The sequence below is a fragment of the Periplaneta americana genome, chromosome 2, assembly GCF_040183065.1.
Source record: "Periplaneta americana isolate PAMFEO1 chromosome 2, P.americana_PAMFEO1_priV1, whole genome shotgun sequence".
NCBI lineage: Eukaryota > Metazoa > Arthropoda > Insecta > Blattodea > Blattidae > Periplaneta > Periplaneta americana.
In genome coordinates this window covers 63,311,467-63,324,610 of record NC_091118.1, presented here as the reverse complement: position 1 = coordinate 63,324,610, position 13,144 = coordinate 63,311,467, and the positions used below count along the sequence as shown (strand labels likewise).

Genomic DNA, 13,144 nt, shown 5'->3' with positions numbered 1-13,144 from the left:
AATGAGACCTCTGGCATTGATTGAATAGCAATTATACTTTTCTCATCCTCTGCCGGCAATGTTTATATCTCCTGTTAGACATTATTGAACGAAGTATACATACTTTGCCCTTTAGAATTTTCCTTTCATTATAGTGTTTATTACCAACTATTGTTTTCATCTCAAACATTCCATTATTGAGGCAGCATTCTTCGAGATGTGCACGCTTACAACAAAACAGCCTCTTCAAAAATGTATTGAGATAATAATGTTAGGTTGGTAGCTTTCTTCTCAGTTTGTAATGTTACTCAAAACACATTGTCACTTTAAATCTGTTTAGTTATTCTCGGTATATTAATGGAGTAGAACAGTGGAGACGAAGGTTGCACGACATAAGGAAGAATAATTTTCTGTTAATACTGAGAAAAAGAGGTAAGTTGTACTACCGGTATATGCTTCTGTTTTTAATTTCTGACAATTTCTGAACTATGAAATAGTGAAGCTGCTGATTCAACATACATAAATTATGTGGTGGCAGCAGATTTTATTAATGTAATTTTTTCCCCCTCAACATTTTAAAATAAAATAATTTGAATTCTTTCTCGTTTTTCCACATAATATTTATTTAGAAAAACTGAACTATAAATGTTATGTTTTTACTCTGAATATAGAAGTTTCGTATTTTTTTAATGAAATTGAACAAGTTTAACCACTTTGTTGGCTGGTAGGTGTTTTTTTTTTTTTTTTTTTTTTTTTTTTTTTTTTTTTTTTTTAAGAAAATCAGTTTAATACTTTGCTCACTTTACTAAGTATTTGGTTAGGCACTGGACCAATAAACTGGCCCTAATTTTTCAGTTGTAGAAAGAAGTGGCATTTAAAGAGCCGTTTTTATGGCTCTTTAAATGCCACTTCTTTCTACAACTGAAAAATTAGGGCCAGTTTATTGGTCCAGTGCCTAACCAAATACTTAGTAAAGTGAGCAAAGTATTAAACAGATTTTCTTAAAAAAAAAAACACCTACCAGCCAACAAAGTGGTTAAACTTGTTCAATTTCATTAAAAAAAAAAAAATACGAAACTTCTATATTCAGAAAAAAAAAACTACATCTTTCTCTTCTACTATCACAAAGAACTTGCTAATTTCTTAGATAACAACCTGTACAATGATAATAGGGGAAAACATTTATACTGTAAGTTCACAGGGCTAACGGCTTCGAAGCTGGGTACCTGGTTCTAATGAAGTGAACTAGTAGCAATTTAAAACATGGGGGCATGACATAGTTACTCTGCCTGCCATAAAAATTCACTTCAATTAAATCCCCAAGGTAAAAAAAAAAGCCATAAAAACACAATGAAAGTGAAAAACGTTACCAGAGTACAGCCATTTTTCTATTTTACATGAGTTTCTCATGGCCAATGATGTGAATCAAGCAACACCTCCATTAAAATAATAACAACAATGATGATGATGATGACGATGATGATGGCAACGACAACAACAACAACAACACTGGAATATAAGAATTTTTTTTTTTTCTATTACAGAAACCAAATCACTTGAGTTTGATGTATTGTTATGCTTAACACGAAAATGACAACAATATTGTCAGATATGATTTCATTTTCCCGAAGTTTTGAAACATAATTATGAGACTTAATTTATTTTTTCCTATACATGGTAATACTATGCTGGGTTTACTTAACATCTTCTTTTAGCTTGTCAAAGTAGGGGGCATTCCTCACCAATGACCAGCAATACTCAGCTAGCATGGACGTGTTTGTCTTTCAAATATTGAAATTCGAGGGCTTAATGTGAAACTAACGTAACTACAATTGACGTTTTATTCACAACAAAATTCTTAATAGGAAATACGCTTATTTCACATGAACTATATTATCACGTTTTGTGGTTACGAATTGTATTAAATATAAGACTGTTTGGAACCGAGTTTTGATTTTCTGTGACCAAGTAGAAAAACGAATTTGCTATCGATTGGTGTAAAAACCTAAAAATGTAAATTTTTGTTTCACACTAAGTCCACGAATTGTCCCCCTCTCTCAGTTAGGATGCTATTAAAAGAAAACGAAATAAAATTTGTACCTATGCCTCTATTGCGAATATAAACTCCACTATATTGTAAATCATAGTTTAATGAATAGAAAAGTTAAAGTTGCGGAAAGCATGAGGGTAGTGTCACAGGAGATTGTGATGAAAGGATGTCGGAATAAATCATCAATGTCAGCAAATTCCATTCAGGTGATAATTCTCAGGTGGCAGCTACATCATCAGGAAGATGATTAGTAATGACGTCACCCTAAGGCCAAGTCAGAAGTGAGAAGTTGCAGAAAAGTAAACAAACAAGCAAAGTATCAAATGATAACAGAGGTGGAGACTTGGAGTTGGAAGGCAAAAGAGTAGAGAGAAGAATGTTGAATCAACGAAAGAGAGAGAGGAAAGAGAAAATGAAATAAGTGCGGGGAGTAGAAGGGAAAGTATAGAGAGTGTCAATCGTGTCAGGAATGCGAAATGAGGGGGCAGTAGGGAAGATAAAAACAATTTATAATCTGAAGAAATGCTGCATTTGTGAAATGAAATAATAGCAGGGTTAGTTATATGGAAAAATGGAATTGAACTGATGCATTTTTTTTAAGGTTATGGAATTGTTTTCTTTAAACAGTGGATTCTAAGACCAAGTTATAAATAAATGAAACCACTGTTCTAGGGTACAAGTGCTAATGTGATGTGTAAGAAATGTTTAGACAGCAAATTTAATAATAGGTTATGTTTTTCCTGAAATAGTCAACAAGGATTAGGTCTTCTATATCAAATAAGTTTAAATGTATTTATGTTATTTACAAGAAAGAATTAGGCTATTCAGTTAGTTATGAGAAAGATGGGAGTGAAGTTGAATGAGAAAATTAGTAGGACTAGTTATTAAGTGTAGCTGATAATAAGACAAGTGAAGTAGGATAAGGGTGATAAATTAGGAGGAGGGATAAGTGAAAGTAAAGGGAAATGAAAGACATAGTAAGAGCAGGTATTAAGGTCATGATACGTCTGTTTTAAGCTGTAAATGGTGTAAGTAAGGGACTGCTGGCCCAAATACAGAAATGTGAAGGGTCAGCAGAACCAAATATGGTGAAAAAAAAAAAAAATATATATATATATATATATATATATAGGCCTATCATATAAACTCCACCATATTTCAAGCACTATTGCTGTGAAAGAAAGAATTTTACAAAAGAATATATATTTTAATGACAATTCGACCTACAAGGTCAACACTGAAACAAAATTCTTACCTCACTCTCGGATTTCACTGTGGGAAAACTTATATCCATTTGAATCTTTTCTTCCTTGACATTCACGAGAGAAAAATATTGTGATGTGTCCACATGGTCATCCTCAAATGATTCAGTTTTCATCATGTCCAGCTTCACTAATGGTACATCCATTGTTTCCGACATGTTACCTATAATATGGTATGAAAGGACGTAAAAACACAAATCAGATGAGCTTATGCAATTAAATTTATTATTCAACTTCATTAAAAATAAAGGTACGGTATATCTTTCATTAATTTTCGTTTTCCAATAGGGTTGGCAACTTTTTTTTTTAAGAAAATACGGGAGACAAAGGCATTGACAAAATATCACACAGAAAATTAACAAACTGTTCAGTTCAGTTAGTAAAAAATAACTTTATTCTACATTTTGGTAATCACCATCACCATCACCACCATCATCATCATCATCATCATCATCATCATCATCAAACTTCAAGAATCTGGGCCTAGTGGCTTGTTCTAGCCACTTTGGTAATAAGTAAATAGCGGAAAAAAGAGTCATTTGGATGTGAAGGTAACTACAAAGCGACTAGTTTGTCTCGTCAGAGGGTTGTTCTTTATGTTAGCATAGTAGGCATACTAGAGGCGTGTGCAGGTAAGAACTGTTTTCGAATTGATGATTCAGAAGGTGCCTGATATTTTGTGTACTTTTCTATAAACCTTTAAAGTGAGGATTGTCCAATGTTTTGAATGGAATATTGCAACTTACCAACATTCGACACAAATCCTGGCAAAAGTCATATTTCATATATGGGGAGGAATTTGAACTTGAACCTTTATTTTCTTCTAACATAGAGCAACATTTTTCATGTGTGTCTGTGTATTACATTGATGTTCTATCGACTGTGCACACAATCATAACCCACATTTAATAGTTTCACCAGTATCACTACTAAAAATATTGACACCATATTCTTGTATTAAAGAATACACCCTATGTTTTTTAACATCTGTCTTCAGCACTATGATCACTTCACCGAACACAAATGAATAATATATTTACTTATCTCAATGTTCTCTGTTCACGTACGGACGAGGACTGACTAAGAAGCAGAGTGGTAGTTGTTTTTGGTGTTCGTGTGGTGCTCTCTGCAGATGGTACCGTGTTGTAGCTATATTGGGAAGCATGCACACCTCATGCCATAGTCTATGCGTACAATACTTGTAAACCGTAAACATGACTTTTATTTGACTTTTTTCTGCTGTCTAGTAATAAGGCTTAAATCAAGAGTATTTTGAGACAGATTTTGCGTCGAGTAAAAGTTTTTCTTTGTTTTTTAACAAAAACGTAAACATTCCCTACATAAATAGCTGAAGTTGACTGCAATTTGCAGTTCTGATTTGATTAAAAGTGTCTCGCTCCTGTTTCGATCATGTGTCTACTTAGCTAATCATCATGTGAGAAAACACTATCTGTACTGTGCTCCAACCACAAGAAAGTCTTTGTGGAATGAAACGCAGCGGGGTAATGCTGTGAATGAATGTTGATGTCATAAGGTCACACATGTGGGTACTCGTATCTCTATTGGCTCGCTCTCACAGCACAAACAATAACATTGTTACACACATATTTATACTACCCTAGTTACAAAATTAGATCACTGTTAATCTCCTGGACTTTTAATCCCTCCATATAGGAAATAACATATGCAGGAGAGCACACGGTTTTTAAACTGACGTTATAACGATAATATTATTTATCTACTTCGCTCCAACAGATGACGCAATAGTAAGCACATTCCTTTCACGGTTGATCTCCTGGTTGGAGAACAGTATGGGCATTACTACCTGGTATGCTTAGAACAAAACTCACCTGTTTTCCACATTCATACTGATACATTGTTTAAATTTAAAGTCATGAGCACTACTGGAATCCATTTCTGGCAAACATCACCTTCTACAGAAACTGCACATTTCAATGCATCTCTTAAACAACAAAATGCATCTTGCTTCACAAAATAATAATAATAAAAATAATAATAATAATAATAATAATAATAATAATAATAATAAATGGGTGTTTGAAATAAAGTTTTTTACATTTTGCAAAAATAAGGGAGAAAAATGTTCGAAGAGAAGAAAAATAAGAGAGCCAGGAGACTTATAAATCAAGCCCAAATACAGAACATTCTGGGAAATAGGCTACGAGAGGGTTGGCAATCCTATTCCACACAAATACAGTACATACACACGAAGAGTTGGAAATTTGGTTGGTAGGTACCAGTGGCGTGCATTCTGGGTAGGCTAGGTCTGCTGCGCCTACCCAGACAGACAGGAAGAAATTTATTAAATTTGTATTTAAAAGTAATACTGCTAATTTAAAAAAGTCTGCAGAGTCCTTAACTAATTCCAGCAAATTTTGGCTTGGCATCCTATTTTCATTTCCTTTGGCTGGTACTGTACGTCGCATTTAAATTATTGTCCGATGTGTGCTCGCTCTCGCGTCAGCTTTCGTCACTGGAGAGGTGGTCTGCTCGGCTTGCTGAGACTACCTGGCCCTGCAGTGAGCGTAGTGTTTCCCTTCATAGTCAGTACATTAAACAGCTGGCGCATGCGCCCTGATTTACGTGTCTTGTCCATTGCCGTAATACGTTAGGCTGGTAGGCGCTAATGAAAGCGCTTTTGGTGATGAAATTACTGTATTATAGTGTTTATTTGAACTTCTATTGGTAAAGTGAGTGTGTTATAGAGTTTATTTAAACAAAGTCAGGTATAACTAGTGCGATATTGTTGTAATATGGCAGGAGATCACTGTATAATTGAACAGATTTTTAAAAAGCCCTTCGGTTGTAGATCATTTAACGAAAAAGTTGAAATTGTAACTGTGGGGGGAAGACCAGTGCCGGCGCTTCTGAACTTAAAGTTTTTACATAAAGAAAATAGTAGAGAATATTTACGTTATTTCAATGTGAACCAATATGTGAAAACTAATTGGCTAACCGGATGCAGTCATCTTAATAAATTATTTTGCTGGTCATGCTTATTATTTTGTAACGAACAAAGTGTGTGGAACAAAGATGGTTATAATAATTTAAATACCGTGACTTGCTGGTGGACTTTTTTAAAAATATACTCAACAACTCATCAGACTGGGAAAGTGAAACTGTTGCTCTTGCGCGTGGATATTTGTCTTTCCTTTCAGAGTTTGAGACCAAATTTCTTCTAAATGTGTTATCAAAGATCTATGCATACACTGACATTCTGTACAACATTCTTCAGACGAAGCATTTGGATATTCTGTATTGTGTAGAAAAGGTTAATGAAACAAAACGTATTGTTCTACATGAGAGAGACAGATTTGATGCATTATGGAGTGATGTTTGTAATGAAGTCGAATGTGAAGAAGTGCCGCGAAAAAGAAAATGCCTGGAAAATGATGTCATAAAATACAGGAGAATATTTTTTGAAATAATAGACAATGTGACAAACCATATTACAGATAGGTTTGGAAATCCCTCTCAGTTGGAATTTATTTCATTGCTTGATCCAACCAAATTTCAGTCTTATAAATTAAATTTTCCTAATTCCGCCCTGAATGCGCTGAATGTAAAGCACAGTGCAGTGTTTGATATAGTTCGTCTAAAAATGAATTGACAGTCCTATATTCAATGGAAGAGTTTCGTGGAAAATACCCTCATGAACTGGTGACACATTTAAAATCAAAACAACTCCACACAGCATTTGTCGAATTGTACAAATTGACTCTACTGGTTTTGACCATACCAAGCACATCTGTATCTGCTGAGAGGTCATTTTCTGCCCTTAAGCGGATTAAATCATTTCAAAGATCAACTCAAGGGCAAGAACGATTGAGCAGTCTAGCCTTGATGTCCATTGAGAAGAAAAAGCTGAAAGAAATCCGAAAATCCCCTACATTCCACAGCGATGTCATTGAGGAGTTTTCTAAAAAGGGACGTAGAATGGAGTTCACCTTCAAGTAAATAAGGTATGATTTATTTAATTACTAATTTATTTTACCATTAGTTTCCGGAGGTTTCTGTTTTCTTACCCTCCTTCTGGCTGCTGCTCTGGTTTGATGTCAGACAGACTAAAATTATATCAAATATCAAATTATCAATATGTTCGAGATATTGTAAGTTGTATACCTATGTAGCATGCAAACATGAAGAGCCTACCCTAATGGAATAGGATCCGCACGCCACTGGTAGGTACTATACAATAATCCCGAAAAGACTAAGTATATGATTATATCTCGTGACCAGAACATACTACGAAATGGAAATACAAAAATTGTAAATATTTTATCCTTTGAAAAGGTGGAAAAATGAAAATATCTTGGCGCAACAGTAACAAAATATATAAATGACACTCGAGAGGAAATTAAATGTAGAATAAATGTGAGAAATTCCTGCTATTATTCGGTTGAGAAGATTTTGCAATCTAGTCTGCTAAAAAAAATTCAAAGTTAAAATTTATAAAACAGTTATATTACCGATCGTGCTGTATGGATGTAAAATGAAACAGTTAAATCAAACTTTGTAAAATAGACTTGTATGACTACAGAAATGCTTGAAAAACATACAATTAGGTCTAGGTAAAATATGAATCGGGTTGCATTAAATTCAGAAACCCCTCCATTCAGCAATACATCTCTTAGGGTCACATAATGAAACACTTTTATCATTATTAAGGATGTGATTTTTAGGTGCTAAAAAGTAAGAAAATGTTTATTCTTCATGTGCCAAAATTTTTTTAAATACTTGCTAAAACATAAAAATGTTTTATGACAACTTCCGTTAGTACTGGTTTTTAAGAGAAAAAAAGAATACAGAGGTACTCAGCATTCGCAGCTAATCTTCATATGCTTGGAAGTTACAGTGCACTATAAAGATTTTCTCCAAAAACTCCATCAGAAATCTGTGTCGGTTATCACGGAAGAAAGCCTTATATTGGGAGAAAGACTTTTCCACATCACATGAAGTTAGTCTGGCGTATTTAAAAAGAGGAATATCACTAACTCTTACGTGATCATAATCAAATGCTGCTTCTTCACCCTCCAAGACCTTAGCTATTTCACACATTGTTTGAAACCCATTGCTTTTTCTAACACTTCTGAATCTGTTTTTCAAAGTTTCCATTTTATAGCTCCTGAGTCTAATTTTCTTTCGACATTGCGCACTTCTGCTACAGTTTCTGCCAAGAGGTTTGTTGTTACTTCTAATCTTTTTATTTAATCACATAAAAAACTGAGGTTGGTAGAAATGAACGCTAAGTCACTTTTTATAGACCTGTCATTTAGCAAATTTTGCATTATTTCTATCGATGATGCGTGTTTGTCCAGTTCGTCTATTACTGACTTAACATTCTCAAAATTATTTGCATAGTACACCACAGTAGAAGCCAAGTACCCCAGCAAGTGACAGGTGTGGGTGGTAGTTAGAGACCTGGATTTTTGTTTTTGAAAAGATAAATTTCTAGTTGGGGCCTTGACAGATATTTTCTTTCCGTTAGATACCGATTTGTCTACATTTGGATAAAGGGTTCGGACAATTTCACATAGGCCTACCATGTGCAAACCATGCACAACACAAGTCACGTGGATCATTTTTGGAAAGCTCACACATAGGGCTTCTGCAGCTTTCCGCATGAAAGATGTGGCATTCGTAAGTAAAAGTAACACACTATCATAGTCTACACTATTTGGACATAGTAACTGCAGAGATTCGTTGAATAATCCAGTAATGGTAATATGATTTGTTGCTGTCATCTCTTTGCACGCCAACAAATATGAAAATTTGCACATTGCGAGGGGAATCCCAGTTGTCATCGACAGGAGATCAAAACACGTGTAGGTTATTTCTTTTGTTTCTTTATGCCACAGACAAGACAAATATACGCAGTATGACTTTATAAAGCTATTAAGTGCATTCAGCACTAAAATTAAAACACAACAAAAGTAAATTGTATGTTTAAATATTGGATATCCCACATAAAGGTCTATGGTATTTAAATACAGTAGGCCTACGTAAGTTCTTACTTTTTAACAGATACCTATTTACTTTATGATTGGAATTGAAATAAATTAGCGCAAATCCATTTTTAAAAAAATTAAAATATGTATTTATAAAGAAAATTCCGAAAATAATTTTACATAATTTTTTCTAAAAATGATTTTTTTAATGTGAAATAAGACTTAATAGGTTATGACAGTGGTTCTTCGATCGGAGAGTTTTATACTTTAAGTTCCTTTATCTACATGCAGAAAAAAAAAACATTTATCTAAAAATTCCATCCCTGATCATTATCAACACTGCATTATGTTGTCAAGTACGTACCACTGCGATTAACAGAATTCTTTCTGTATCTTCCAAGCTCGTTCTCTTCTTGGTATGTTATAGGTTAGGTTGTGTTGTATTAACTCATGCCAAACTCCTTTTGACATCTATGGCATGGATAAATATATTTATCCATGTCTATGGCCTTACAGCGTGTTACCGATAAGTACGTTGTAGTAGAATTGTTTAGTCCGTGTATTTTACCAGTACTCTGATAAAATGAGCAATAATATAGCTAAATAAACACGCCTCACCACACTGAACAGACCGCCGGAATGCCAAGACTCACAGAACTTATAGAATACCCTGCTACATTTTTTTTTTTTTCTGAGGATAAATAAATATAGATTACTATTCATACTGTGCTAGGACTAGCTGACTATTTGGGAATTGTTTGGATCTAGGCTTTTCTACCACAATGCCATCTGGTGTGAAAAGTTTCGATTAGAAACCCTCACAGCTGATTTTGAAGACCCAGGTGTTACAGAATGATAATATTCGCAAAAAAAACACGCGCGCGCACGCGCACGCACACGCACACACACACACACACACACACACACACACACACACACACACACACACACACACACACACACACACACACAAAAAAAAAACCAATCTAACTAAGCCGATTTTCACTTTGAAGGGCAATCTCAACCTACATGCTGCGAGGTGTCATGGCGGAGGAACGCAAGACTACTATCTCATTCAAATTATGCATGTATGCATGGCTGCCAACACTACACTAATTAGCGATGAGAGAAAGACTGCTGTCTTGTATTAAAAAGCCAATATTTTTGCAACTGTATGAAATCGTGGACGTAGTTTATAGACAGAACACCACAGTCGCATTGATTCGATACTTCCAACTCAGGAAAACCCGTGCGGCAAAGGAAGTGTTGACCAAACATTATTACCCGGGTTCGATTCCCGTATAGAAATAATTCCTTGGAACATATATGATTACGAGAGAATTGCAAAATATTGTAAAAATAGAATGTATAAAGATCAGATGACAGGGTAGGGAATGGAGTGAGAGGACACGGGGGGTGGGGCTGAGAATAACAGTTGACTCAGGTGACATGGAGTGGACTGAGAAGAAGACAAGAGAGTAGACTGAGAGGATAGAGAGTGTAGTGACAGAACAGAGATTGGACTGAGAGCACATAGAGTAGTCTGAGGGGTTAGAGGGTGGATTCAGATGACATGGAGTGGACTGAGAGTGTAGTGAAAGTAAAGAAATTGGATTGAGGGGACAGAGAGTGGCCTGAGACGACATAGCGTGGATAGGACAGACAGTGCAGTGACAGGACAGACATTGGAATGAGAGCACATAGAGTGAGCTGTGACGAAAGAGAGTGGACTGGTAGGACAGAGAGTATAGTGACAGCACAGAGATTGGACTGAGAGCATATAGAGTGGACATAGAAGACAGAGTGTACTGCGAGGACAGATACAGCACTGGTAGGATAGAGGGTAATGACAGGACAGAGATTGGACTGAGAGCACATAGAGGGATTCAGATAACATAGAGTGGACTGAGAGGACAGAGGGTGTAGCGAAAGAACAGAGATAGGACTGAGAACAGAGTGGACTGAGAGCACATAGAGTGAACTGAGGGGACAGAGAGTCGACTGAAACGACATAGAGTGAACTCAGATGACATAGAATGGACTGAGAGCACAGAGAGTAGTGACAGAACAGAGATTGGACTGAGAGCACATATAGTGGACTGAGCACACATAGAGTGGACTGAGAGCACAGACAATGGACTGAGAGGACAGATACTGGTCTGGTAGGACAGAGTGTAATGACAGAACAGAGATTGGACTGACACCACATAGAGCGGACTGAGAGAACAGAGGGTGGACTGAGAGGACATAGAGAGGATTGAGAGAATAGAGACTGGACTCAAAGGACAGATACTGGTCTGGTAGGACAAATATTGGACTGAAAGCACATTGAATGGACTGAGAAGACAGGGAGCAGACAGTGAGGACATAGAGTGGACTGAGAGAACAGACAGTGGATTGAAAGGACATAGAGTGGACTCAGAATACATAGTGGACTGAGAGGAGAGAGAGTGGATTGAAAGGACGTAGAGTGGACTCAGAATACATATAGTGGACTGAGAGGACAGAGAGTGGAGTGAGAGCAGAGAGTGTAGTGACAAACAGAGATTGAAGTTAGAACACATAGAGAGGATTGACAGGAGAGACAGTGGACTGAAAGGACATTGAGTGGGCTCAGATGACACAGATTCTAAGTCACAGATTAAAAACTTTTATTTTTGTATTCATATTTATTTATTTATTTTTTTCATGAGTACGACAATGTAGAAGAAAAGGGCTTCGTTGAATGAAACCCTTGTTACAAATCTTACACCTGAAAGGCCTCTCTTCAACATGTGTTAACTTATGTTTATCTAAATAATCTAGTCTTGCGAAAGTATTGCCACACGTGGTACATTTAAAAGGCTTGTTTTCTGTATGAGAAATGGAATGGCGTTTCAGATGAGAAAGCCGATTGAAGGATTTCGTACAAACGTTGCATTTGAAAGATTTTTTACTATGAGTGCTGCTATGAGTTTCAAGACGAGACTGAACCCTGAAACACTTTCCACATTCATGACACTTGTAAGGTCTTTCCCCGTTATGAGTTTCAAAATGATGTTCAAGAAAATTACGCCGAGTAAAGGCTTTGTTACAAACACTACACTTGAAAACTGCAGCAGTATTATGATTTATACAATGTTCAACCAGTTGACTGCGTTCTGTAAAACATTTATTACACATTTTACATTTAAACACTCTGTCAGTATGAACGGAAACATGACGTTCGAGATGAGAATTTCTCGTGAAACTTTTACCACAAAGATTGCATTTATGTGGCTTAACTTCATTGTGAACAGTTATGTGCTGTTCTAGATAACAGCGCTGTGCGAAGCTCTTACCACACGTGGAGCACTTAAAAGGCCTGATGTGGCTGTGAATGCTGGCATGCCGCTTTAGATGAGAACTCAGAGTAAAACATTTACCGCATAACTCACATATGAAAGGACGTTCTCCAGTATGTGTACGAAAATGTCGTTCAAGATGAGTACGTCCTTTGAAATACTTACCACAAGTATCGCATCTTAAAGATTTCTTTTTCTTATTATCATAGTTATTGTGTTCATCAAGAAAAAATTCTTGGAAGGATACGTCACTGATTGAAATTTCTGAAGTTCTTTCTTCATTCTTAATGACTGCTTTATTGACGTCGTCACTTGATATACACCACTCTTCGATTTTTAATTCATTGTGGGATAATAAGTCGTGAAGAACTTTGACATCGTTTCCATTTTGACTGGGGTCAGAAGAAAACAATTCAGAACTGCTGAAAGAAAAAGATAAAAAATTGATTTATTCATTTATACTCCAATGTTTTAACTGCTAATGTTGTTTGTTGTTTAGTCAACTGTCCGAAGAGAGCTTTGAAACTCGTAACACCAATAAGGCATCGATTATGAGACAGC

General features: G+C 35.8%; 2 protein-coding genes across 10 annotated transcripts in view; both read right to left on the bottom strand.

Annotated features, from left to right (window-relative positions):
• LOC138694295 (zinc finger protein 70-like) overlaps positions 1-10,200 on the bottom strand; it is a 249,443-nt gene extending 239,243 nt beyond the window's left edge. For 2 of the 4 annotated variants that reach the window (XM_069817864.1, XM_069817872.1), the window contains exons 1-2: positions 9,625-10,200; positions 3,285-3,454 (exon numbers count right to left, since the gene is read on the bottom strand). In XM_069817864.1, coding sequence (XP_069673965.1) covers positions 3,285-3,449 — 165 coding nt within the window. In that variant the 5' untranslated portion in view covers positions 3,450-3,454; positions 9,625-10,200. The remainder of the gene's footprint in view (positions 1-3,284; positions 3,455-9,624) is intronic. The other 2 variants (XM_069817853.1, XM_069817854.1) reach the window with 1 other exon arrangement.
• Positions 10,201-11,901: 1,701 nt separating this feature from the next.
• The window catches only part of LOC138694289 (zinc finger protein 93-like), a 47,014-nt gene continuing 45,771 nt past the window's right edge, over positions 11,902-13,144 (bottom strand). For 3 of the 6 annotated variants that reach the window (XM_069817827.1, XM_069817824.1, XM_069817826.1), the window contains one exon: positions 11,902-13,005. In XM_069817827.1, the coding sequence (XP_069673928.1) occupies positions 11,934-13,005 (1,072 nt within the window). In that variant the 3' untranslated portion in view covers positions 11,902-11,933. The remainder of the gene's footprint in view (positions 13,006-13,144) is intronic. The other 3 variants (XM_069817825.1, XR_011330882.1, XR_011330880.1) reach the window with 3 other exon arrangements.